The sequence below is a fragment of the Phyllobates terribilis genome, unplaced genomic scaffold (assembly GCF_046119375.1).
Source record: "Phyllobates terribilis strain yellow unplaced genomic scaffold, ASM4611937v1 Scaffold_3__8_contigs__length_932513732, whole genome shotgun sequence".
NCBI lineage: Eukaryota > Metazoa > Chordata > Amphibia > Anura > Dendrobatidae > Phyllobates > Phyllobates terribilis.
The window spans coordinates 207,157,632-207,182,876 of NW_027362763.1; the positions used below are offsets into that span (position 1 = coordinate 207,157,632).

Here is a 25,245-nt window from a genome sequence, read left to right on the forward strand (position 1 = left end):
ATCGGAAGGTAAAGTATACATTTATTTTTTATTTTTACCATTCTCTCGGGTCACACTATATAAATCCATGCTGTTTGCATAGATTTATATAGTGTGACCTAGTTGTCAAGCACTTTCCAGGTGATGCTAAAATCGCCTGGAATGCGCTTGTCAATCCGCATGCGGAAACGCATGTGAATCCGCATGTATTCCGCAGGAAAAACGCATGTACAATCCGCATGAGTTTTTCTGCCAGGGAGATGCAGAAATTTTCTGCTTCATTTCTGCATCGTGTGCACATACCCTAGAGCAACTTCTTAGCATCCTAAAGAACAGACGTCTCATGGATCTCATTTATGCTCGAGAGTCTCTGAAAGCCTGAAGTGGTTAAAAGGCGTTCACGAGCCTGATCTTACGACCAGCAAGGCGTTTTCGTATAAAAATGTAATAGGAACATTATTTTGATTATTTTGTTAGCGCTTTTTCCTTCGCGACCGTTCTCAAAAAGAAAATCAGGATAAAGAGCAGTGTGAACATACCCTTACAGGGCTCGTCAGCTTTCATAGTCAATCTCCCATGATCCAGGTTAAAATTAAATCAATTTTACCAAATGCCAGTCAGCGCCGCCTCCCCGCTACTCTTTGTTGCCTTTTGTTAGCATGGCTGCCGCAGTGCCGTCACATCTACAGCCCATGACCACTGGAGCCAATCACTAAGCTCCGTGGTGATGCCAAGGTTGATGCTTTGAGACTGCTAAGCTCACTGATTAGCTGCAGCGGTAATGTCATGTTTACCGCATGTCGATTAAATAGATAATATGGCACTCCTGGTATAGGTGTTCAAGTAGGGTCCAGTGCCAGTAACACAATATTTTGAGTGCCAAGTCTCTTGAATATAATGTTTACCGCATGTGACCATTAGGGCCAATCTCACTGGGGCCATTGGTGATGCCACAGTCGATGTCTTAAGACTGGCCAGCCCAGTGATTGGCTGCAGCAATGATGTCAAGTCTACTGCATGTGACCACTGTAGCCAATCACTGGGCTCAGTAGTCACGCTGAGGTCGATGGCATGAGACGGTTGAGCCCAGTGATTGGCTCCAGCATGACATTAACGTCACTGCTGCAGCCTGTCAATGAATACTGATTGGAAGCGGCGGAGAGGCAGTGCTAAAGTGGCAGTCGGTTAGTAGCGTTGATCGCTATTTTAACTCCAATAAAGCCTTTTGGAGATTTTACTATGAAAGAGAACAACCTCTTTAAAGCAAGTTAAGCAAAAAATGTGGGGACACAACCTGCAGCAAAAAGAGAACAGAAAACAGAGCGGCAGAGGATTTATAACGTTCATTTTTTTTCCATTGTGTTTAGATAGAGCATTTTATGTATTTTCCCTTAAACTTACACTATTAGATGTTCAATGGTCGGCCAGACGACGGACATGACAAGGTAGAGAATCCCAGTGTGCACCATGTTTCATGCAGACAGTTGCTGTGTCAGGGGGAGAAGTCAGGAGTGAGAGAGCGCACGTTTCAAGAGCTGGGAGCAGCCTGTGCCCTGCACCGTGCGCTCCCCCTCACATCCTGCAGCGCAGCCCTTGTCATTGTCCCACACGGTGGGAAAGCTTCAGCCGGGGTGACCAAGGGACTACGCTTATTTACGTTATCTGCAGAGCCGTCACAGGCCGGAGGGGGGAGGGGATATTCCGGGGTCCTGCAGTCATTATTAGGACAGTGAAAGCAGAAGGTGGGGAACTGTACAATACAAGATAAGGAGGAAAGTGACGGAAAATGTCTGCTTAGTGTATGTGACTCATGCTGGGGGAAAGCACCGGATTGCACGGATTCGGGTAAAAATCATTGGGAATGAGCATATAATGGCGATAAGCAGGAGACGTTTCGGAAAACATCTTACCCAACTGCAGAGATTACCAGCCATAAAAAAGTTATCAAGTTGATTTGTGGAAAATCATAAAAGCTTAGAAACGACAGGATCCAGGCCAGCGGTGTTCTGTCAGCGACGGCGTCACACAGAGGTGATGGGACACGGAAAAAAGAGGATTTCTGATCTTCATGCTGCCCCAACATCATCAATGAGAAGCGGCGTGAAAAGAACGTATTGTGTCAGGAGAAGGACAGGGCCCCCGATATCTGCAGTCTGTACCGAGCACCGTCCCGATTGTTTATAGAGGGTCCCGGCCTGAAAGCCCAGAGGTGTCCATCTCCAGTCCGGAATATAGCAGCGTCCAGAGATCAGTGACATCTCCTACTATCCGGCTATGTCAGCAGATGAATGACTGACAAAGGCAACACTCCCATTAGTGAGCAATTGGCACTAGGTGGCTACAGATGCTGCGTTTTTGAGTGGTAAGACGTTCCCCCCGAGCAGATCAGAGGTGACGGCTCTTAAAATGGAGCAATAACGCGGCAAGCGATCTGGTGACTGAGCAACGCGTCATCATTAAAAATAGGCCAGTGTCACGCTGCTCAAGACATCTGACCGCTGCAGCTAATCGCAGGCTACAGAGGCCCTGGCGGCTGTTGGAATGATTACAACACCGCTTCATCTTTGCACAAACAGCGGGGCAGAGCACAACTTTTGGCTTTTCATGCCATTTCTGCCCAACTCTGACAAAGTGCACGGAGCTGGAGCGGGATGAGAGCATGGTAACCCTTGCTCATCAAATTAACACTTATGCCATGAATCTTACTCCAATTCCTGACTGGAGTAAGATCCGTGGATACTTCACACCGCACTTGATTCATTAACACACCAGCGTTTTGTTTGTTTTTTTCAGCGCTGGAGTGACGGTTTGAAGTCCCTTGCCCCTGGTCTTATACTCACCCTGTGGCGTACAGACGTCGATCAGGGCCCATGACACCATCTTGTGCCTGTAATTTCTGACTGGCCGGAAGTCAGAAGTTAAATCACAAGAGCTCAATACAAGTCTATGAGGCCAGAACGAGACTCTCATAGACTTGTATTGAAAAGTGAGCTCCGTGCCGCTCCATAAAACACTGGTGCTGTCAACAGGTCACTTTTCGCTGGAGACCAACCGGAGCAACGCTGGAAAAGCCCTCTCATCATGACTAGGTTCATGGTATATGGAGGCCAACTGTTTTTAAAGAGAAGATCACAGAGGATCCACTTTAAAATCCACATCAAAACCAGCTTCCAATACTTTTTGATGTAGATTTTGAGGAAGATCCGCTTCAAAATCTAAGGCAAAAAACTCAGCGCTAACCTAGTCAAGGCCACTTCTTTCTGAGAAATCCATATAAAAAGTGCTTTACAAAAACAAAATAGGCTTTTGGATGCGATTTTAGAATCTTTTTTTTCCAGCATCAATTTATTCAGTAGTAAAATTTGGAGCATTTTTTATCTATTGGAAATGCCTCAAGAATTGACATGGTGCTTCTTTTTCTACATACTGAAATCCACAGGAGACTTATTTAAACAGTATTTGAAGCCTTTTTTTCATGTGGATTCTGGAACAGAATCTGCTCCAATATTCACATAAAAAACTGTGAACGTTCCCAAAATCTGCTTCAATACAGCATTAAAAAAAAAAACTCTTCTAAAACAGTTTGAGGTCTGAAAACCTAGGCAAAAAACACAAGGATTCCAATTTAGCAAAAGTGGTGCAAAAGGAAAAATCGAGCAGTACTTATTCTTTTCATCCACCATTAAAAAAAAAAACATTTGGTTTCATAAAAATAAAATGTAAATGGGTTTTCCACTTGCAGATCTTATCTATTGAGTTGCTACATTTACAGAAAAAATACATTCCTCCATTGTGATGTATGAGGTCAATACCGTAATGCTACATGAAGTTCCATGATGCAAGATTATAACATGAACCAGGAATAATAACGGCAGAGGACAACAAACCCCAGCATAGAAGAGGCCATTAACCATGAAGTAGGGCCGTCTGCTCCGGCTACAGGACAGGGATTACATTCCCAGACGCGCAGTCAATTCCCCCCAGACTGCGGAGTATTACTCACGTGGGAAATTGGACATGAAGCATGCCTGCGCTGAGATCATCCACTCCGCTCGGGTCTCGCAGAATATGGCGATATTCGACCTAGGTCTTTGGCCAAGTGTAGAAAGTCCACGGCCGAAGGTAGATGCTGCCACATAGGTATCTTCATACGAAATCCAGTTGTACTGCCCGAGGATTACCTGAAAATGATAGAAAGTCACAAAGCATGAGGGTATTAGTGGTGACGCCATGATGACTACACACCTGCTTATATGGACTAGTGAGAGGGTCTTCTGCAAAACAAATAGGGCGAGGGGGCCCTGCACCTATTGCTACAGTCTACAGGCCCAATACACACAGGATAGGTCGCCCACCATCTCCGCAATATGATAGAGATGCTGAAAGACTGCTCTGGTGGAGATCTCTCCTGGAGAACAAAAGGATCGGCCCTTGGAAATCCAGCATGCCAGATCCTTCTCTCTGATATCATCTGTCGGGGGAGTTGGGAGGCCCCCCATACACATTAGGCTGTTGGATAATGCCGCCCATATTGTCCGGTTCGGACAACTTTGGTCTAGTGTGTACGGCTCCCAGTTATACGGACCCATACACAGACTTCTATGGGGTCTTTGTGCCTTATGCTCATGGTCGTCCAGTTATACGGACCTATAAACCTTATACATCTATGGGGCCTTCGTGCCTTATGCACATGGTCGTCCACTTACATGGACTTATAGACCCTATACATCTATGGGGTCTTCCTGTACCTCGATGCCCCTCTGATTTCATACACATATGGAGGTTGCAGATGGCGGCATTCTCCATTGGATGTTGCAGCTCTACCAGCAATGAGAAATAAATCACATTTCCCACTATGACAGCTTCAGGCCCCCTTCACCTTTGTGTGGCATCCATTTTTTTCACACATATCACATGTACCCATTATAATCTATGGTGTTATGCACATGTCCGTGTTTTTACATAGACCGCGCGTCTGTGCACAATACATGGAGACCTGTCCATTTTTTTTCCAGCAGCACAGATAACAAGGGCCAATAGAAAACTATGGGTCCGTGAAAAGCGCATACACCACACAGACGGCGTCAGTGTACAGTCCGTGTGACGTCCGTGTGACGTCCGTGTTTAATATTGTAAAGCAGAGGAGAAGGTTTAAATTAATTTCTTTCTTTATATTTACCAGAAAAACACTGATGACCGCACTGATGGTAAAAACGGACACATGGATGACACTGGTTCCGGTTTTCCACGTAGGTGTTATACACGTTTCCTTACAGAAAGACACTAATACTGGAAAACGATTTGCAGCAGGCCCCGGAGTAGCGCTCTGATTTATGGCGACACTGCTCCCCATCTAACCTTTCCAAAGGACTTTCCATGTGCACGATGGCGATCTGTGACGTTCGTGGTGGAAGTAACCGGCACGTGCGCACAATTCCTCGTCGGTGATTATTTAGTGAACGCGGCTGTCCCTCTGCCCCAGAAGCACATAGCCGGGGTGAGCTCAGTCTCCAGCGTGCGCTCTATTCCCCGAGGAGCTGTCCCTCTGCACGTCAGCGCCGGTCACAGGACAGCAGAGGAGCTGGAATACAAACTGTACGAAAGAGCTCTGCAAGCTGCAGCATCCAAGAACTACGACTCCCAGCATTGAGCAGGTCCCTCATACTGCAACCACAGTAATGGTGTTAGTCTACAGCTACAAGCCATCAGCACAACCCTCATCAGATCAAAGCTGATTCTCCATATGATGTAGATACAACATGAGATACTGTAACCTGCAGACAGGAGGAATGGCTGCCCGGTGCCGGCTGCAGGGAGAGCCCACTAATAACATCTACTGTTTGGCTTAAAAAGGTCTAAATTCATTTTATTATGTAGATTGCTCTGAGTAACTTATTACAACTTATACACTGCCATCTGCTGGCCACACATGAAATGGCTTGCCTACCATTTGTTTTGTGTACCTCTTACCTCTACATTTAGTGATGAATTACAGTTTGCTAAATAGTGTTCATAGTGATTTAAGTTGGCCAAATACAGATAAATGGTGCTCAGAGGGTGCAATCATCTATAATAAGCTCATGAAACCCACATACTAATGTCAGACTCAAACTGGTCCGCTGGAGGATCGGGGAATCACCTGGTGGACCCCTAAGCAGAACCATCGCAGAGCAATTGTACTGGGGAGTTATATATGTGGCAACATGTACTTGTCCCATGGCAAAACAAAAAGGGATTTCCAGAGGCGAGTGGGGAAACAGCTAGGGAATATCAGAAATGCCAGGAACACCGCTCAGTCGAGACACATGTTCCCTTTTCGGTCAGTGGAACCAAGGGCCCTAACGAGCAGCTCACATATGGCTGCTTCATATAATGTAAAAGGTCATCCGAAATTCATGGTTCTGGAGATGCCAAGAGTGTGCAAAGCAGTCATCAAAGCAAATGGTGGCTACTTTGAAGAAGCTTTTTTCACTGTTTTCAGAACATTAACAATAAGAACATGGAAGAGTCCAGGAGCCATTTGGTGAGCTGCATATCCTGCTACATGTTCACAGACTTGCCAGTGGAAAAGCCAGACTTCACATGCCAGAAATGCAAGCTTGTGTCCCTGTTGGAGGAAAAGTTGCGAAATCTAGAAGAGAGGTTAACTACCTTGAAAATCATTAAGGAAGGTGAAGAGTTCTTAGACAGAGCAGAATTATCTCTTCATGATTCAGAAAGAGAAGAAATTCGAACTGCACCTGATGAAACAGAGGAATGGAAGCATGTGACCCACAGAAGCAGGAGGATCGAGAGGCAGTCAGCACCCATACTGCTCAGGAACCAGTACCAGGCTCTCACGCAGGAGAACCTTGAAGAAATACAGCAAGATAAGACTTTGCCAGCAATGAATAACCTTGTAAGCCCTCAGAATCCTCCTGGATGGAGAAAGAAGAAAGTTGTGAAGAAAAAACGGAGAGTGGTGGTCATGGGGGATTCCCTGTTAAGAGGAACAGAGGCCGCTATCTGCAGACCAGACATAACCTCAAGAGAAATGTGCTGTCTTCCAGGAGCAAAAATTAAAGATGTGTCTGACAGGATATCAAGACTCTTCAGACCTACAGATCACTACCCATTCCTGCTAATACATGTGGGGACAAATGACACCGCAAGAAAGGACCTGGAAACCATCTGCAGTGACTTTGAAGACTTAGGCAAGAAAGTGAAAGAATTGGGAGCGCAGGTGATCTTCTCATCCATCCTCCCAGTGGATGGCCATGGAACAATGAGGTGGAATAAGATTCTACAGGTGAACAACTGGCTACGTCGATGGTGCCGTCAACAAGGATTTGGATTTCTGGATCACGGAATGAATTACCTATACGATGGACTACTTGCTAGAGATGGGGTGCACCTTACGAAGACTGGAAAACATGTATTTGGAAGTCGCCTTGCTACACTCATCAGAAGAGCTTTAAACTAGAACAATGTGGGAAGGGAAGCAAAAGGCCAGAAAAAGCCATACAGCTGACAAATACTATTGAGATCTCTGCTACTGGAAGTGGAAAGAAAGAACAAAGACAAAAAAATCTAAATAATAAAAATATGGGAGGAAGAGAAACCAATCACAAACTAAAATGTTTTTATACAAATGCACAAAGCATGGGCAACAAACAAGGAGAATTGGAACTACTAATGCAGGAAAAGGAATATGAAGTCATTGGAATCACTGAAACTTGGTGGGACGATACACATGATTGGAATAAAAGGCTAAAAGGATACAACTTATTTGCAAGAAACAGACTTGATAAACGAGGAGGAGGTGTCACATTGTATGTTAGAAAAGCGTATATCTGCACAGAGATTGAAGCTTCAGAGACTGGGAGTTCTGTGGAAACTGTTTGGGTAAGAATACAAGGAGAGAACAACGGAAAGGACACCATTGTAGGCATTTACTACAGGCCACCTGGGCAAGCTGAAGATATGGATGAACTCTTTATGTATCAAATGACCAAGTTCTCCAAAAAATATGACGTAGTGGTCATGGGAGATTTCAACTGTCCAGACATTTGTTGGGAATCTCTCTCAAGTAAAACTAACAGGTCAAGCAAATTCTTATCCTCTCTTGCTGACAACTTTATCTTCCAAAAGGTAGGGGAGAAAACAAGGGGATCTGCTACTTTGGATCTAATCCTTATAAACAGGGAGGAAATGGTTGAGGAGGTAAAGGTGGCTGGGACCCTAGGAGGCAGCGATCATGCTATTATAGAATTTTGGATAACTAGAGGAGGAAGACATGTGAAGACTCAAACTTCAAGGTTAGATTTTAGAAAGGCAGATTTTAAGAGACTCAGAAAGAGAATAGGAGGGATCCAATGGCTGGATGTCCTTAAGGACAAAAATGTCCAGGAAGGATGGGAAATTTTTAAAAATGAGATTCTCAAAGCACAATCGTTAACAATCCCGAAAAGTAGGAAGAATGGGAAGCATTTAAGGAAACCAGGATGGATGAACACAGAACTTAAACACATGCTAAAAAGAAAGAAAGAAATGTTTATTAAATGGAAAGAGGGAGGCATATCTAAAGAAGATTATAATGCAGTCTGCAGACCCTGTAGGGCACGTATCAGGTTAGCTAAAGCTGACAATGAATTAAGGCTTGCAAGAGATGTCAAAAGCAATAAAAAAGGATTTTGGGGGTATGTCAAAAGTAAAAGAAAAGTCAAAGATGCTATAGGATTTTTACAGGATGAAAATGGAGAAATGGTAAGAGAGGATGTTGAGAAGGCCGAACTTTTTAATTCCTATTTTGCATCTGTTTTCTCTCAGAAAGAAAATGTAACATCAACTGATCTTCACTGTCCTTTTAAAGGAATAGAGGAATCCAAGTTATCAGTAAACAGAAAGATTGTGAGGGAATATTTAGCTAACATAAATGAGTTCAAGTCTCCAGGTCCAGATGAATTACACCCCAGAGTACTGAAGGAGATTGTAGAAGAAATTTTAGAACCACTCTCCATAATCTTTGAAAATTCTTGGAGAACAGGAGAAGTCCCAGAAGACTGGAGAAGAGCAAATGTTGTTCCTATCTTCAAAAAGGGGAAGAAGGTGGACCCAGGGAACTATAGGCCGGTGAGTCTGACTTCTATACCAGGAAAGATCTTTGAACAAATTATTAAACAACATGTATGTAAGTACATGGATAAGAATGAAGTGATTAACCAGAGTCAGCATGGGTTTGTAACTAACAAGTCATGTCAGACTAACTTAATTTCCTTCTATGACAGAATCACTGACTGGGTGGATCAGGGAAATGCTGTAGATATAGTATATCTTGACTTCAGCAAAGCATTTGACAAAGTATCTCACATCATCCTTATTGAAAAAATGACCAAGTATGCAATGGACCAGGCAACTGTTAGGTGGATTCATAACTGGCTTAGTGATCGGACACAAAGGGTGGTTGTAAATGGCTTCACATCCAGCTGGATGAATGTCTCAAGTGGGGTACCACAGGGCTCCGTCCTGGGACCTGTATTGTTCAACATCTTTATCAATGATTTAGATGAAGGAATTGAGGGTAAACTGATTAAATTTGCTGATGACACAAAGCTAGGAGGGATAGCTAATACTAGAGAAGAGAGAGAGAGGATTCAAAAAGACCTAAATAAACTGGAGCAGTGGGCAGCAACCAACAGAATGGTTTTTAACAGGGAAAAATGCAAAGTACTACATCTGGGCAATAAAAATGAAAAAAGCATATACAGTATGGGAGGAATAGAGCTAAGCAACAGTACATGTGAAAAAGACTTAGGTATACTAATAGATCATAGACTGAACATGAGTCAACAGTGTGATGCAGCAGCAAAAAAGGCAAATACAATTCTGGGATGTATTAACAGAAGCATACAGTCTAGATCACGTGAAGTCATTATCGGTCTTTACTCCTCTTTGGTCAGACCTCATCTGGAATACTGTGTACAGTTTTGGGCACCACATTTTAAAAAAGACATAGACAAACTGGAGCAAGTTCAGAGAAGAGCGACCAGAATGGTGACTGGTCTGCAAACCATGTCCTATGAGGAACGGTTACAGGATTTGGGAATGTTTAGCTTGCAAAAAAGAAGACTGAGAGGAGACTTAATAGCTGTCTACAAATATGTCAAGGGCTGTCACATTGTAGAAGGATCATCTTTATTCTCATTTGCACAAGGAAAGACTAGAAGCAATGGGATGAAACTAAATGGGAGGAGACACAGATTAGATATTAGAAAAAACTTTTTGACAGTTAGGGTGATTAATGAGTGGAACAGGCTGCCACGAGAGGTGGTGAGTTCCCCTTCAATGGACGTCTTCAAACAAAGGCTGGACAGACATCTGTCTGAGATGATCTAGTGAATCCTGCTTTGAGCAGGGGGTTGGACCAGATGACCCAGGAGGTTCCTTCCAACTCTACCATTCTATGATTCTATGATTCTAGAATATAAGACATATTTTCAGCTGTTTCACACTTTTTTGTTAAGTATATAATTCCACATGTGTTAATTCATAGTTTTGATGCCTTCAGTGTGAATGTACAATTTTCATAGTCATGAAAATACAGAAAAATCTTTAAATGAGAAGGTGTGTCCAAACTTTTGGTCGGTACTGTATATATATATTTTTAATGTATATTAGGGCTATACATAGGGACAGTGGGGGCGCCACATTCATACTTTAGGGTGCCGCCAGCCCCTGCGGTCATGCAGGAGGCAGAGATCAAGGCTTTTATACGGTCTGTATAGAAATAGTTTTGTGCTTTTTTTCCTCTCTGCAACCACATACACCTGTGCGTCCTTATATAAGGCTGGGTGATAGAAATCACTAAGATTATTGCACTATACTAAATAACTGGTTCACATTAATCTGTAGTCGGATACTTTGCTCATAGCCATTAATTTATATTTAAGTGATTATATATCGCTTTAGTTATTATGAGGCTTTCAGTTTAATAGGTTTTAATGATAAAAACAAAGATTTATATTTTAATATTGGGTACTTCTGGCATCAAATTATTAGTATTTCTCTTAGTATAGTGAGTTTTGGCCAGCAGCAGGAAGATGATTATATTCAGACATTATGTGGTGGTAATATAAGGTTTATGGTGTGGCGGTATTATATATTGTTATGGATACGTGCCTCCTGTCCTGTGAGGTACTATTACACAGTGGCAGAGATGTGCAGGAGCCTCCCGTATTGTACAGTCGGCCCTCCACAGTAACTGGAATATCGGATAACATGTATCTGCATGTAGCAGTAGTGTGGCCCCTGGAGTCACTTCTGCTGGGCCCCAGAATCCCCACAATCTCAGCTCCCACAACACATCATCTTATATGCAGATTTTCAGCTTAACACAGATTTCACCCTTTGTACTATAAAAGGTTAAGTTCACAATGAAAATTCCCAACAAACCAGGAGAATAGAACTGACTGCTCGGATTTTCCAGCTGTTCTCAGTGTGGACATGCACTGTATAGTAACTCATGGGTTTCCCCTTCTACTTCCTCCAGCTCCAAGGATGAACGCTCCAGAACAAACAGAGCGATGCTGCCCTCTGCTGGTGGCAGCCAGAAACAATACTATTGCCTGGCAGGTATTACTAGCTCACAATACTGCCTACCGCAGCCAATAACCGCAGCCCTCCTGTGCTGCTGCCACCTGGTGACTCCTCTAACTAACTAATTCCTTAAACTTTGCAGGAACACATCCGATTGACCAGCAAAACAGTGCAATCTGGCAACATTTTGAAGATGAAAGAGCCATTTACCTGTAAAACTAAGTGACTGTGTAAAGGAGCATTTAAAAGTCCACAGTGGCACAGTGCTGCCTTAAGCAGCTTGCCTCAGAAAATTTTAAAGACATTGTGTGAACATGCCTCGGGCAGGGATGCTAAACTCAAACACACAGAGAGACAAAATTAAAAACAAAGTCGTGGACCAACAAGTATATAGAATAATGGGCCCCACATAGTCCTCCATACAGAATAATGGGCCCCACATAGTCCTCCATACAGAATAATGGGCCCCACATAGTCCTCCATACAGAATAATAGGCCCCACATAGTCCTCCATACAGAATAATGGGCCCCACATAGTCCTCCATACAGAATAATGGGCCCCACATAGTCCTCCATACAGAATAATGGGCCCCACATAGTCCTCCATACAGAATAATGGGCCCCACATAGTCCTCCATACAGAATAATGGGCCCCACATAATCCTCCATACAGAATAATGGGCCCCACATAATCCTCCATACAGAATAATGGGCCCCACATAATCCTCCATACAGAATAATGGGCCCCACATAATCCTCCATACAGAATAATGGGCCCCACATAGTCCTCCATACAGAATAATGGGCCCCACATAGTCCTCCATACAGAATAATGGGCCCCACATAGTCCTCCATACAGAATAATGGGCCCCACATAGTCCTCCATACAGAATAATGGGCCCCACATAGTCCTCCATACAGAATAATGGGCCCCACATAGTCCTCCATACAGAATAATGGGCCCCACATAGTTCTCCATACAGAATAATGGGCCCCACATAATCCTCCATACAGAATAATGGGCCCCACATAATCCTCCATACAGAATAATGGGCCCCACATAATCCTCCATACAGAATAATGGGCCCCACATAATCCTCCATACAGAATAATGGGCCCCACATAATCCTCCATACAGAATAATGGGCCCCACATAATCCTCCATACAGAATAATGGGCCCCACATAATCCTCCATACAGAATAATGGGCCCCACATAATCCTCCATACAGAATAATGGGCCCCACATAATCCTCCATACAGAATAATGGGCCCCACATAATCCTCCATACAGAATAATGGGCCCCACATAATCCTCCATACAGAATAATGGGCCCCACATAATCCTCCATACAGAATAATGGGCCCCACATAGTCCTCCATACAGTATAATGGGCCCACATAGTCCTCCATACAGAATAATGGGCCCACATAGTCCTCCATACAGAATAATGGGCCCCACATAGTCCTCCATACAGTATAATGGCCCCACATAGTCCTCCATACAGTATAATGGCCCCACATAGTCCTCCATACAGAATAATGGGCCCCACATAGTCCTCCATACAGAATAATGGGCCCCACATAGTCCTCCATACAGAATAATGGGCCCCACATAGTCCTCCATACAGAATAATGGGCCCCACATAGCCTTCCATACAGAATAATAGGCCCCACATAGTCCTCCATAAAGAATAATGGGCCCCACATAGTCCTCCATACAGAATAATGGGCCCCACATAGTCCTCCATACAGAATAATGGGCCCCACATAGCCCTCCATACAGAATAATAGGCCCCACATAGTCCTCCATACAGAATAATGGGCCCCACATAGTCCTCCATACAGAATAATGGGCCCCACATAGTCCTCCATACAGAATAATGGGCCCCACATAGTCCTCCATACAGAATAATGGGCCCACATAGTCCTCCATACAGTATAATGGGCCCCACATAGTCCTCCATACAGAATAATAGGCCCCACATAGTCCTCCATAAAGAATAATGGGCCCCACATAGTCCTCCATACAGAATAATGGGCCCCACATAGTCCTCCATACAGAATAATGGGCCCCACATAGTCCTCCATACAGAATAATGGGCCCCACATAGCCCTCCATACAGAATAATAGGCCCCACATAGTCCTCCATACAGAATAATGGGCCCCACATAGTCCTCCATACAGAATAATGGGCCCCACATAGTCCTCCATACAGAATAATGGGCCCACATAGTCCTCCATACAGTATAATGGGCCCCACATAGTCCTCCATACAGTATAATGGGCCCCACATAGTCCTCCATACAGTATAATGGGTAGCCGCTTAGCTATGCCCCTCCTAGGCAAGCCTGGCCCCATAGCACAGTGGGTCCATGAACCATGTTCGTCACCTGTGTGCATAACGCTAGCTTTATGTACCATTATGACAAACATAGGGGTCTTCAGAAGACTCCCAGCTGTCATAGCAACCCTTTGTTGACCCGTGATCGCATGCAGATTGGTGGTTAGAATAGAGTGACCCCCGAGAGGCAGTCTGTAAATGTTGCTGTCAGAAAGTGACAGCGACATTTCGCAGGTTAACAGCCGCGGGTGGAGCTCTGCTCCACATGTGTCTGTTAGAGGTAGATGATGGCTGTATATTACAGCCATAACCTGCTGGCAAAGATACAGGTACAGTTCCTGAGCCCACATCAAAGTCAGGGACCTGACATATGATGTACCAGTGTGTCATATGTCGATAAGGGGTTAATGGGGTAGGAGAAGCCAAGAAATATGGATGCAACAAAGACTGGAAACACTGACACATGGACTAAAACAGGAGTCCAGAGCACAGGGAAGAAAAAGATAAAAACCACAGGATGATTGTTCTAAAAGGAACAGGGAAAAGGAAAAGATAACCCGACATGTGAACAGCGCCTGACAAAATGTAACAAAAGTTTAGTTTGCCCTTTTGACTGACCTTTTTGAAGACCTTTCCATTGGGCTGGATTTCGTCCTCCTCACTGAGCACTTCTCTGGTCCCCACACAACCCTTGGGGCCGAACAGTTGTGTGGCGTGCCTGAAGACCTTGTCCAGGGTGTCACAGCCCGGGTACAGAGAGGACGCCAGGCTGCTGAAGCTGTCCGCCGAGCGGAATGGGCTACTCGGGTCACAGTCATTTAGGGGCTTGGCTTTTACCCGCGTCGCTCTCCTCTGCCTTTCACTGGCGCCAGAAAGTAAGAACCAAGGCACAAATGTGATCACTCCATAGAACCACATAAAAAAATGGAGGATGTACCGCAGCACAGGATTTATGTCCTCTTTTATCTGCATTTTGAAATCGAAGGAGGGATGAGCGCTGCTGGGGAGAAAAATAAATATACCTGCAGATAAAATAAAAATACATGAAATTAGATGTGGTAAAGAAGATTACACACGGCAAACAATGCAAGATAATAGACCTGAGGCTCTACACCCGCTACCCGAGAGCAAACGTATGCAACATTCAGCGAGTAACTACTGATCAGACAGAAAAGCGCAACTCCAGAGACGAGCCATCAAGGCTGAAACGTCACAGGTGGACAGCTTCATTCTCAGGACAAGGTCACATGCTGCAATTTGGGAAAAATTGCAGCAAAACCCCCCCCCCCCCCCAAAAAAAAAGCAGTTTTTCACATTTTTTTATTTTACAAAGTTGTAGCAAAACCAGAACAATGTACATGTGCTGCACCATCACACAGGACATCCATCATTTCCAGCACATTTTCTGGAGGATATGATGACGGTGCGGTGAAGAAGCTGAATGACCTATTTCCTCATCTAATTATGTTTCCGCCCCACAGCTGATCACAGGGATTTGTTTTTTGCAGCAATTTACCATTATTCATGCTTAGAGCTGCACTATTACATTCATATTCATTTAATGTATTAATAGACCTATGGCATGGCATCCTGGGACTTGTAGTTCAACAGCAGGACTCTAGGTGCCGTGACCACTACCGGTTTTAGAAACAATGGGTCAGATCACTAAGGCTATGTTCACACATCATGGTTTCTTCAGCGTTCATTTTCTGCAGCAAAACCTGATCTCTTGCCAGAAGGCTGTTCAGGATTTTTTTTTGCTCTTTTCTTGGTCTTTTGCTTTTTTTTTTCAGTGCGTTTATTTCAGCGATTTTCTCACTGTCATTTTGTCTCTGTTATGCATGTACATAAAGTTCAGTGAAAAAAAAAAATCACATTCTGGTTTAGGCACAAAAAAAAACACTGAAAAAAACCATGATGTGTGAACATAGCTAAAGTGCAGCTTCGCTTCCACCACAGAAGCATGAACACAGGTCACCAATGCAAGACATAACATTTCAGATTTTAAAATAATTTTTCAAGCTGTTGTTATAAAGTATTCTAATTTACTGAGATAATGACTTTTGTGTTTTCATTGGCTGTAAGCCATAATCATCAACATTAACAGAAATAAACACTTGAAATAGATCACTCTGTTTGTAATTACTCTAGATAAAATATGCGTTTTCACTTTTTGTATTGAAGAACTGAAATAAATTAACTTTTTGATGATATTCTAATTTAGTGAGATGCACCTTTATGTGAAACCATATTATCCAGAATTTCAAATGTATAGTGGGGGGGGGGAGGTGAGTTGTTCAGGAAAAGTTTACCTAAGACACTGGCAGTGCATGGAGTTTGTTTGACACTATTAACTTTCACACTATGGGGTTTCCAATCGAGTTGCTCAGGGCATTGTTCAATTTCACACCTGCTTAAGCTACAGGTATTGTTCTATCTCACAAGTAGCTCAGCCAAACCTGATAGCCATGGTGACACTAGGCGTTTTTTCACCACCCATTACTTCCAATGGGTGAAAAACGCTGAAAGAAGTGACATGCTCTATTTTGCAAAAAAAAAACATGCAATGCACAAAATCATGAACAAAAAAAAAAAAAACTTATGTGTGAACTAAGAATTCTGGAAGCTCATAGACTTTGCTGGTACTACAAAACGCAGCTGAAAATTTGCATAAAAAACCCCATCAAAAACCGCTGAAAAAAACATGATGTGTGAACATAGCCTAAGAAAAAGAGATTGCTAAATAGTAGTGTCTTACATGTCAGATTAACACATTTGAAATCCGTGGAGCGGCTAAAATGAGTGACCATTCTTCTTGTGGCTTCCCATTGACAGCGGCTGCAACTGTCTTAGAAATGAAATTCCAAAATAATAATAAAAAAAAAAAACACACATCAAGGACGCCACAAAAGGTATCCAAAAAGACAAAGACAGTGCTCCGGTAAAAACCATGCAGGTACGTCAGTGTTTAACCCCTTCACCACTTTGCGATTTACCGTTTTTGCGTTTTCATTTTTTGTTCCCCTTCTTTCCAGAGCCATAACTTTTTTATTTTTCTGTCAATATAGCCGTATGAGCAGTGCTGTGGAGTCAGTAAGCCGAACCTCAGACTGACTCCACAGCCCCGCGTATAACTGCTTGGTTTTCAAGTGCAGTGAAATTGCAAAAAAAAAAAAAGTGCAATTCCACAGGTTTTTTTTTGTTTTTTTTTACCATATTCACTAAATGCTAAAACTGACCCATCATTATGATTCCCCAGGTCATTACGAGTTCATAGATACCATGTATAGGTTCTTTTTTATTTAAGTGGTGAAAAAAAAAAATTGTAACAGAAGAAAAAACAAATGTCGCCATTTTCCATGATCTGGGGCTGGGTGAGGGCTTATTTTTTTGCACGCCGAGCTGAAGTTTTTATTGGTATCATTTTGGGTTAGATATAAATGTTTTGATCGCCCGTTATTGCATTTTTTTTACTTTTTACTGACTTCAATAGTCTCCTTAGGAGACTTGATGCTGCGATCATCTGATCACCTGTGCTACAAATAGCAGGGCTTCAGACCCCTGGGAAAAGTGGCAAAGTTTTGTTTTACCCAGACAACAACCCCCTTAAAGTGAGCTGTAATGGGAGCCACGTATTACAGATACAACAGGTCACACACCATTAGAGCCGGCACCGCAGATTATTATCTGTCCTGGAGCAGATCGCGCATCTTGTGTCATTAGTCCAGGTGACATTCCACACACAATGGAGGAGTCCAACAGACCCCATTATATTATAAGATCCGTTGGGTGGAAACGGCATCCTGCCCACACGTGCTCCAGCACTGCTGCCCTACTGATATTTATGGAAATATAGAAATACTAGTACAGATGTGAACAGAGCCTGAAAACGTTAAATTTACAAGTGACTTATGACAATGTGCAAACTCAGATGTCTGCAATGCATTTCCAGAATCAACCATTAGGTGGCAGTAGCATGACAGATTACAGGTGGGGGGGTAAAGTTAAATTTAATCTAAATTTAGTGGGATTCACACAACTGTATGCACACGCCAGCTTTATATATAGACCCCTATGGACCAAATATGTTTTAGAAGTGCATCCTTTCTGTGCTCATTTGGGCAGTATAAACTGCTATGTTTCTGAATATAAGAAGGTATAAAAAAAATGTAAAAAAAAAAAAAAAAGATGAGTATGGAGATCGATCTGTACTGTTCATAGATAAAAACATACAGTCCAGATGTTTGACCGACAGAGAAGGCGAGGGCGAGCGAGAGAACGACAGAGAAGGCGAGGGCGAGCGAGAGAACGACAGAGAAGGCGAGGGCGAGCGAGAGAACGACAGAGAAGGCGAGGGCGAGCGAGAGAACGACAGAGAAGGCGAGGGCGAGCGAGAGAACGACAGAGAAGGCGAGGGCGAGCGAGAGAACGACAGAGAAGGCGAGGGCGAGCGAGAGAACGACAGAGAAGGCGAGGGCGAGCGAGAGAACGACAGAGAAGGCGAGGGCGAGCGAGAGAACGACAGAGAAGGCGAGGGCGAGCGAGAGAACGACAGAGAAGGCGAGGGCGAGCGAGAGAACGACAGAGAAGGCGAGGGCGAGCGAGAGAACGACAGAGAAGGCGAGGGCGAGCGAGAGAACGACAGAGAAGGCGAGGGCGAGCGAGAGAACGACAGAGAAGGCGAGGGCGAGCGAGAGAACGACAGAGAAGGCGAGGGCGAGCGAGAGAACGACAGAGAAGGCGAGGGCGAGCGAGAGAACGACAGAGAAGGCGAGGGCGAGCGAGAGAACGACAGAGAAGGCGAGGGCGAGAACGACAGAGAAGGCGAGGGCGAGAACGACAGAGAAGGCGAGGGCGAGAACGAGAGAAGGCGAGGGCGAGAACGAGAGAAGGCGAGGGCGAGCGAGAGAGGGCGAGCGAGAGAACGACAGAAGGCGAGGGCGAGCGAGAGAGGGCGAGCGAGAGAGGGCGAGCGAGAGAGGGCGAGCGAGAGAGGGCGAGCGAGAGAGGGCGAGCGAGAGAGGGCGAGCGAGAGAGGGCGAGCGAGAGAGGGCGAGAGAGAGAGAGGGCGAGAGAAAGAGGGCGAGAGAAAGAGGGCGAGAGAAAGAGGGCGAGAGAAAGAGGGCGAGAGAAAGAGGGCGAGAGAAAGAGGGCGAGAGATAAAGGGTCAAGTTAAGTATATCTAACCCTCCCCCCAATGACCCGCTAAGACATAACATTTTAAAAATAAAATTACACATTCTTTACTTTTTATTTTTCATATTTTTGAGTGTTTTTATGTAGCCACTTTATTACTGTAGCCCTCATCCTAGTTGTGGGAAAGCACAGAGCAACCTCTCTCATCTGAGTTTCTGCCTAGTAAAGTGCAGCAGTCTAATAAGTTTGTGATTGCCTGCTGTGCTCTGCATATGCAACATCTGAGATGACAATGCTCACTTCATCATACTGGGAGCTTTGCTATCTCGCTCGCTGCCTATTAGAGTGCAGCATCCAATGACAAACACAACTTGACTTCTGCTTTCTGCATAGGAACCTCTGACACCAACATTGATGTCAAAGCAACCACTGGCAGCATTACTCCTATAAGTCGCAGGTTAGGCACCCACTGCGCCCCTGAAAGATAAAGCAACATTGGGAATGGGGCTGTGGGTGGAGTGCTAACTCTGTAGCCTCCAAAGAATTTGGCACTCGGGGCAACCTCCCTTGTGGCCCAGCCCTCACTACGGCACTGGTATAGAGAGCGGTACACATACAGTTGAGACCAGAAGTTTACACACACTATATAAAAAGACACATATGAATGTTTTTCTCAATATCTGACATGAAATCAGAATAAACCTTTCCCGTTTTAGGTCAATTAGCATTACCATCATTTTTAATATTTGCCAAATGGCAGAATAAGGAGAGAGAGAGAATGTTTTAAGGCATTTTATTACTTACTGCAAAGTCAAAAGTTTACATACATTACGATTACTATGCCTTTAAACAATTCTGGACTGTTCATATGATGCTGTCATGTGTTTGGAAGCCTCAGATAGGGTTTTTGGCAACATTTGAGTTAATTAGAGACACACATGTGGATGTATTTTAATGCACACCTGAAGCACTGCTTCTTTGTGTAGGATCATAAGAAAGTCTAAAGAAATCAGCCAAGATATCAGGAAAGATATCAGGAAGAGAATTATGGCCTTGCACAAGTCTGGCTCATCCTTGAGTACAATTTCAATATCCCTGAAGGTGCCTCGTTCACCTGTACAAACAATTATACGGAACTGCAAACAAGATGGGAATGTCCAGCCATCATACCGCTCAGGAAGGAGACGGGTTCTGTGTCCCAGAGATGAATGTGCTTTGGTCCGACATGTGCTTATCAACCCAGGGGGACAAAAGCAAAGGACCTTGCGAAGATGATGGCGGAAGCTGGTAACATTGTGTCAATATCCACAGTGAAACGAGTACTGTATGAACATGGGCTGAAAGGCCACTCTGCCAGGAAGAAGCCATTACTCTAAAAGAGATTAATGTTTGCAAATGCACACAGGAACAAAGACCTTGATTTTTGGAGACATGTCCTGTGATCGGATGAAACTAAAAATTTGTGGACATAATGACCATCGTTACGTTTGGAGGAAAAAGGGAGAAGCTTGGAAGCCTAAAAACACCATCCCAACTGTGAAACATGGGGGTGGCAGCATCATGTTGTGGGGTTGTTTTTGCTGCAGGAGGGACTGGTGCACGTTACAAAATAGATGGCATCATGAGAAAAGAAGATTATGTGGCAATACTGAAGCAACATCTCAAGACATCAGCCAGGAAGTTAAAGCTTGGGCGGAAATGGGTCTTCCAAATGGACAATGACCTGAAGAATACTGCCAAAATGGTAACAAAGTGGCTTAAGGATAAAGTCAAAGTTTTGGAGTGGCCATCACAAAGCCCTGATCTCAGTCCTATTGAAAATTTATGGGCAAAGCTGAAAAGGCAGGTGTGAGCAAGGCGACCTACAAACCTGGATCAGTTACACCAGTACTAATACTAATGAAATGTATGTAAACTTTTAACTTTGCAGTAAGTAATAAAAATGCCTTAAAACATTCTCTCCCTCTCGTTATTCTGGCATTTGGCAAATATTAAAAATGATGGTAATCCTAACTGACATAAAAACGGGAAAGGTTTATTCTGATTTCATGTCAGATATTGAGAAAAACATGCATATGTGTCTTTTTATATAGTGTATGTAAACTTCTGGTTTCAACTGTATATGAGGAAGCAGTAGGTCATGTGTATGGCGACGTGAGCGATCAGACAGGAAGCAGCACTTGTGTATGGGCAGGACTGGGCTTCCCATACGTTTCTGTAGTGGCAGAAGCAATGAGTAGAAGGCAGGCCGGCTCCTGGTATAACAGAGCAGCTTGGAAGCTCTGCAGTATAGGAGGTGTGTGATTTAAGCAGTGAGACGCTGTGCAGTGCTGCATACGTGGCAGAGAAAGAAATGGTGGCGATGTCCAGCCCTGAGTTACATGCATTAATGTTATAACCTGCACATTACAATGGGGGCACGGAGCAGTGAGCACGAGGGCCCATTAGCCTGGACCAGGGCCAAGGAAGGAGGCAGTAATGTGGTTCCCGGTACAGCTGCGGATGAGGTAACCTTGGAGGTTTAACAAGTATTACATACACTCAGCTACAAGTAAAACATAAAAAAGTAGGCCTAAAGTGGAAATGTCTGACGGTGGGAAAGCACCAGGGCTCAGGTCCATTCCCTGTCACTGTAGGTGGGAAAGTATCATCAGGGGAAGGGGAGGGAAACGAGCACTGATAACCTACGAGAGGTTCAGCATTCGGATCCTCACAGGACATAAAGTTCTAGCATATCCTAATGATGAAGGAAAACCTCTTTGTCACCAGATTTCTCGAAACAAAATAGATCGTAGATCCTAATGAGGCTGGTGTACTTACTTTGAAAATCAATGTCAGAATAGCTCTATAATCCAGATATTAAAATTAAATAAGTTGTCCACTACTTTTACATTGATGCCCTATTTTACGGATAGGGCATCAATGTATGATCGGCCGGGGTCCCGCACGCGGCACCCCCGCTGATCAGCCAGCGGTTGCGCTCACCTGCGGGGCTCCGCCATCAAGTGGTAGTGGAAGCCGCAGTGTACTGCACATCCGCCTCCTATTCAATTGCATTTATAAAGTACCGTAAATTAGGTTACTTGCTTTTTTTTTTTTACATGTGTTTTTGATGCTGTGTTTTTTGTCTTTTGTTGGTATGTAATTTTTTAAATAAAGCTGTTTTGTTTTTGATACTTCATGGTATTTGTCATGTGTGGACTAAATGTGTTTTTGATGCTTTTGTGCCACGGTAACACAATAAAACGCATGTGTGTTTTTTAAGCTGCGAAATTTCTGCATCTAATGCAAGTCTATGGGAAAAACCTGCACATAAAACTCAGCGTAGTCACAAGAAAAGTTGACATGCTGCAGATTTGAAACTCGAATCGCAGGTCAGTTTACGCCAAGTAAAAAAAAGCACAGCGGGCAGGAGATTTCTATAAATCCCATCCACTTTGCTGGAACTGTAAGACGCTGAGTTTTTGATACAGCGAAAATGTGTGGAGTGAAAAACTCATCGTGTGAACACAGCCTAAGATGCGATTGGTACGTTTTCTAATTCACAAACACATCATTACATAATCAGAAAGGATTTCGGAAAAAAATTGGATGAAACCACTTCTTTAATGATTATTTTCCAATAATAAGATGAACTCCATTAAACTTGAAGGTTTGCCATTTTGACTACAAGAACAACTTATAACTGAAGCCTCTTTAGGCTATGTTCACATGGGCCTTTTTTTTTTTTTTTTTTTTTTTAACAGCGTATTTCCAGGACTGACAAAATATAAAGACCCAAATTCTGCTTTTTATTAGATCAAGGTTATGGCCCCCATAAATCCCCTTGGTGAGCTCATATGGGGGTTGGTTGTGGTATGTGCTAGGTCTTTTAAAGGTTTATGAGATCCCCAACGTTCAGGACATCTTCTCCACCTGGAGGTCACAGGCAGTAGATATTGTCGTTATGTTTCCTACCGTGATTTCACCTTTCTATAGAGATGAAACATGGCATGGATGGCATCATTCATTACCCCGATATTAAGTTGAAGGTGTTAGAATGGCCTTATGGTGATATGAGTGACTGCGTTATGTTTATCCCTTCGCTACAAAGCCAAAAATATATCTCCCATAAATATCGGATCGATGCAGACCCCAATATTCATCACTGACTACTGGCTCCAAAAGGTCTGTGATTAGTGCTTTGAATAGAGGAAGCTCTTGCCTTGGAAATGTCCTTCTCCGCCTCTGAATACATGACTCCCAGGCTTAGTGTCTGGCTCTAAGAGCAGATCTCTCTCTGTAATTACATAGTCACTAGTAGGAGGTCCCTACTTCAATGGAGGTTGAAGTGTCAGTTCTTTCTCACTTCTCCAGTATGTATATGTATATATAACTCCACAAAGATTGGAGGCAGCACACAAAAATGAAAAATTATCTTTTAATAGCCCATGTGGCTGTAGCAACGTTTCGGTGCAAAACTGTGGACCTCTCTCAAGTCTTATACACTGCTCAAAAAAATAAAGGGAACACTTAAACAACAGAATATAACTCCAAGTGAATCAAACTTCTGTGAAATCAAACTGTCCACTTAGGAAGCAACACTGATTGACAATCAATTTCACATGCTGTTGTGCAAATGGAATAGACAATAGATGGAAATTATTGGCAATTATCAAGACACCCTCAATAAAGGAGTGGTTCTGCAGGTGGGGACCACAGACCACATCTCAGTACCAATGCTTTCTGGCTGATGTTTTGGTCACTTTTGAATGTTGGTTGTGCTTTCACACTCGTGGTAGCATGAGACGGACTCTACAATCCACAGAAGTTGCTCAGGTAGTGCAGCTCATCCAGGATGGCACATCAATGCGAGCTGTGGCAAGGTGGTTTGCAGTGTCTGTCAGCGTAGTGTCCAGAGGCTGGAGGCGCTACCAGGAGACAGGCCAGTACACCAGGAGATGTGGAGGGGGCAGTAGGAGGGCAACAACCCAGCAGCAGGACCGCTACCTCCGCCTTTGTGCAAGGAGGAACAGGAGGAGCACTGCCAGAGCCCTGCAAAATGACCTCCAGCAGGCCCCAAATGTGCATGTGTCTGCACAAACGGTTAGAAACCGACTCCATGAGGGTGATATGAGGGCTCGATGTCCACAGATGGGGGTTGTGCTCACAGCCCAACACCGTGCAGGTCACTTGGCATTTGACACAGAACACCAGGATTGGCAAAGTCGCTACTGGCACCCTGTGCTCTTCACAGATTAAAGCAAGTTCACACTGAGCACATGGGACAGACGTGACAGAGTCTGGAGACGCCGTGGAGAGCGATCTGCTGTCTGCAACATCCTTCAGAATGACCGATTTGGCAGTGGGTCAGTAATGGTGTGGGGTGGCATTTCTTTGGAAGGCCACACAGCCCTCCATATGCTCGCCAGAGCTGGTGCGGCCAGCCCTGGGTTCCTCCTAATGCAGGACAATGCCAGACCTCATGTGGCTGGAGTGTGTCAGCAGTTCCTGCAAGATGAAGGCATTGAAGCTATGGACTGGCCCGCCCGTTACCCAGACCTGAATCCGATTGAGCACATCTGGGACATCATGTCTCGCTCCATCCACCAACGTCACGTTGCACCACAGACTGTCCAGGAGTTGGCGGACGCTTTAGTCCAGGTCTGGGAGGAGATCCCACAGGAGACCATCCGCAACCTCATCAGGAGCATGCCCAGGCGTTGTAGGGAGGTCATATAGGCACGTGGAGGCCACACACAATACTGAGCCTCATTTTGACTTGGTTTAAGGACATTACATCAAAGTTGGATCAGCCTGTAGTGTGTTTTTCCACTTTAATTTTGGGGGTGACTCCAATTCCAGGCCTCCATTGATTAATAAATTTGATTTCCATTAATGATTTTTGTGTGATTTTGTTGTCAGCACATTCAACTTTGTACAGAACAAAGTATTCAATGAGAATATTTCATTCATTCAGATCTAGGATGTGTTATTTGAGTGTTCCCTTTATTTTTGGTTGAGCAGTGTATATACCCTCAATGTGAGGGTGATATGTCCCCTCGCTGGAGAGGTCTTTATGGATTTTAATTTTCCTCTAGGACAATTATATATAACAATTCTGAGCATATCAGTGTACGTGTAGTTGTAAAAGCAATCACTAATGATTATGAATCATGAGCCACATATGAAAAGTAACGACGCCTTATACATATGCATGAGCGGCACAGAGA

General features: G+C 44.0%; 1 protein-coding gene across 1 annotated transcript in view; it reads right to left on the bottom strand.

The window, feature by feature from the left end:
- Window positions 1-25,245, bottom strand: part of ACSL3 (acyl-CoA synthetase long chain family member 3) — a 113,955-nt gene that overhangs the window by 61,637 nt on the left and 27,073 nt on the right. The window contains exons 2-3 of the mRNA XM_073674599.1: window positions 14,516-14,919; window positions 3,983-4,160 (exon numbers count right to left, since the gene is read on the bottom strand). Coding sequence (XP_073530700.1) covers window positions 3,983-4,160; window positions 14,516-14,869 — 532 coding nt within the window. The 5' untranslated portion in view covers window positions 14,870-14,919. The remainder of the gene's footprint in view (window positions 1-3,982; window positions 4,161-14,515; window positions 14,920-25,245) is intronic.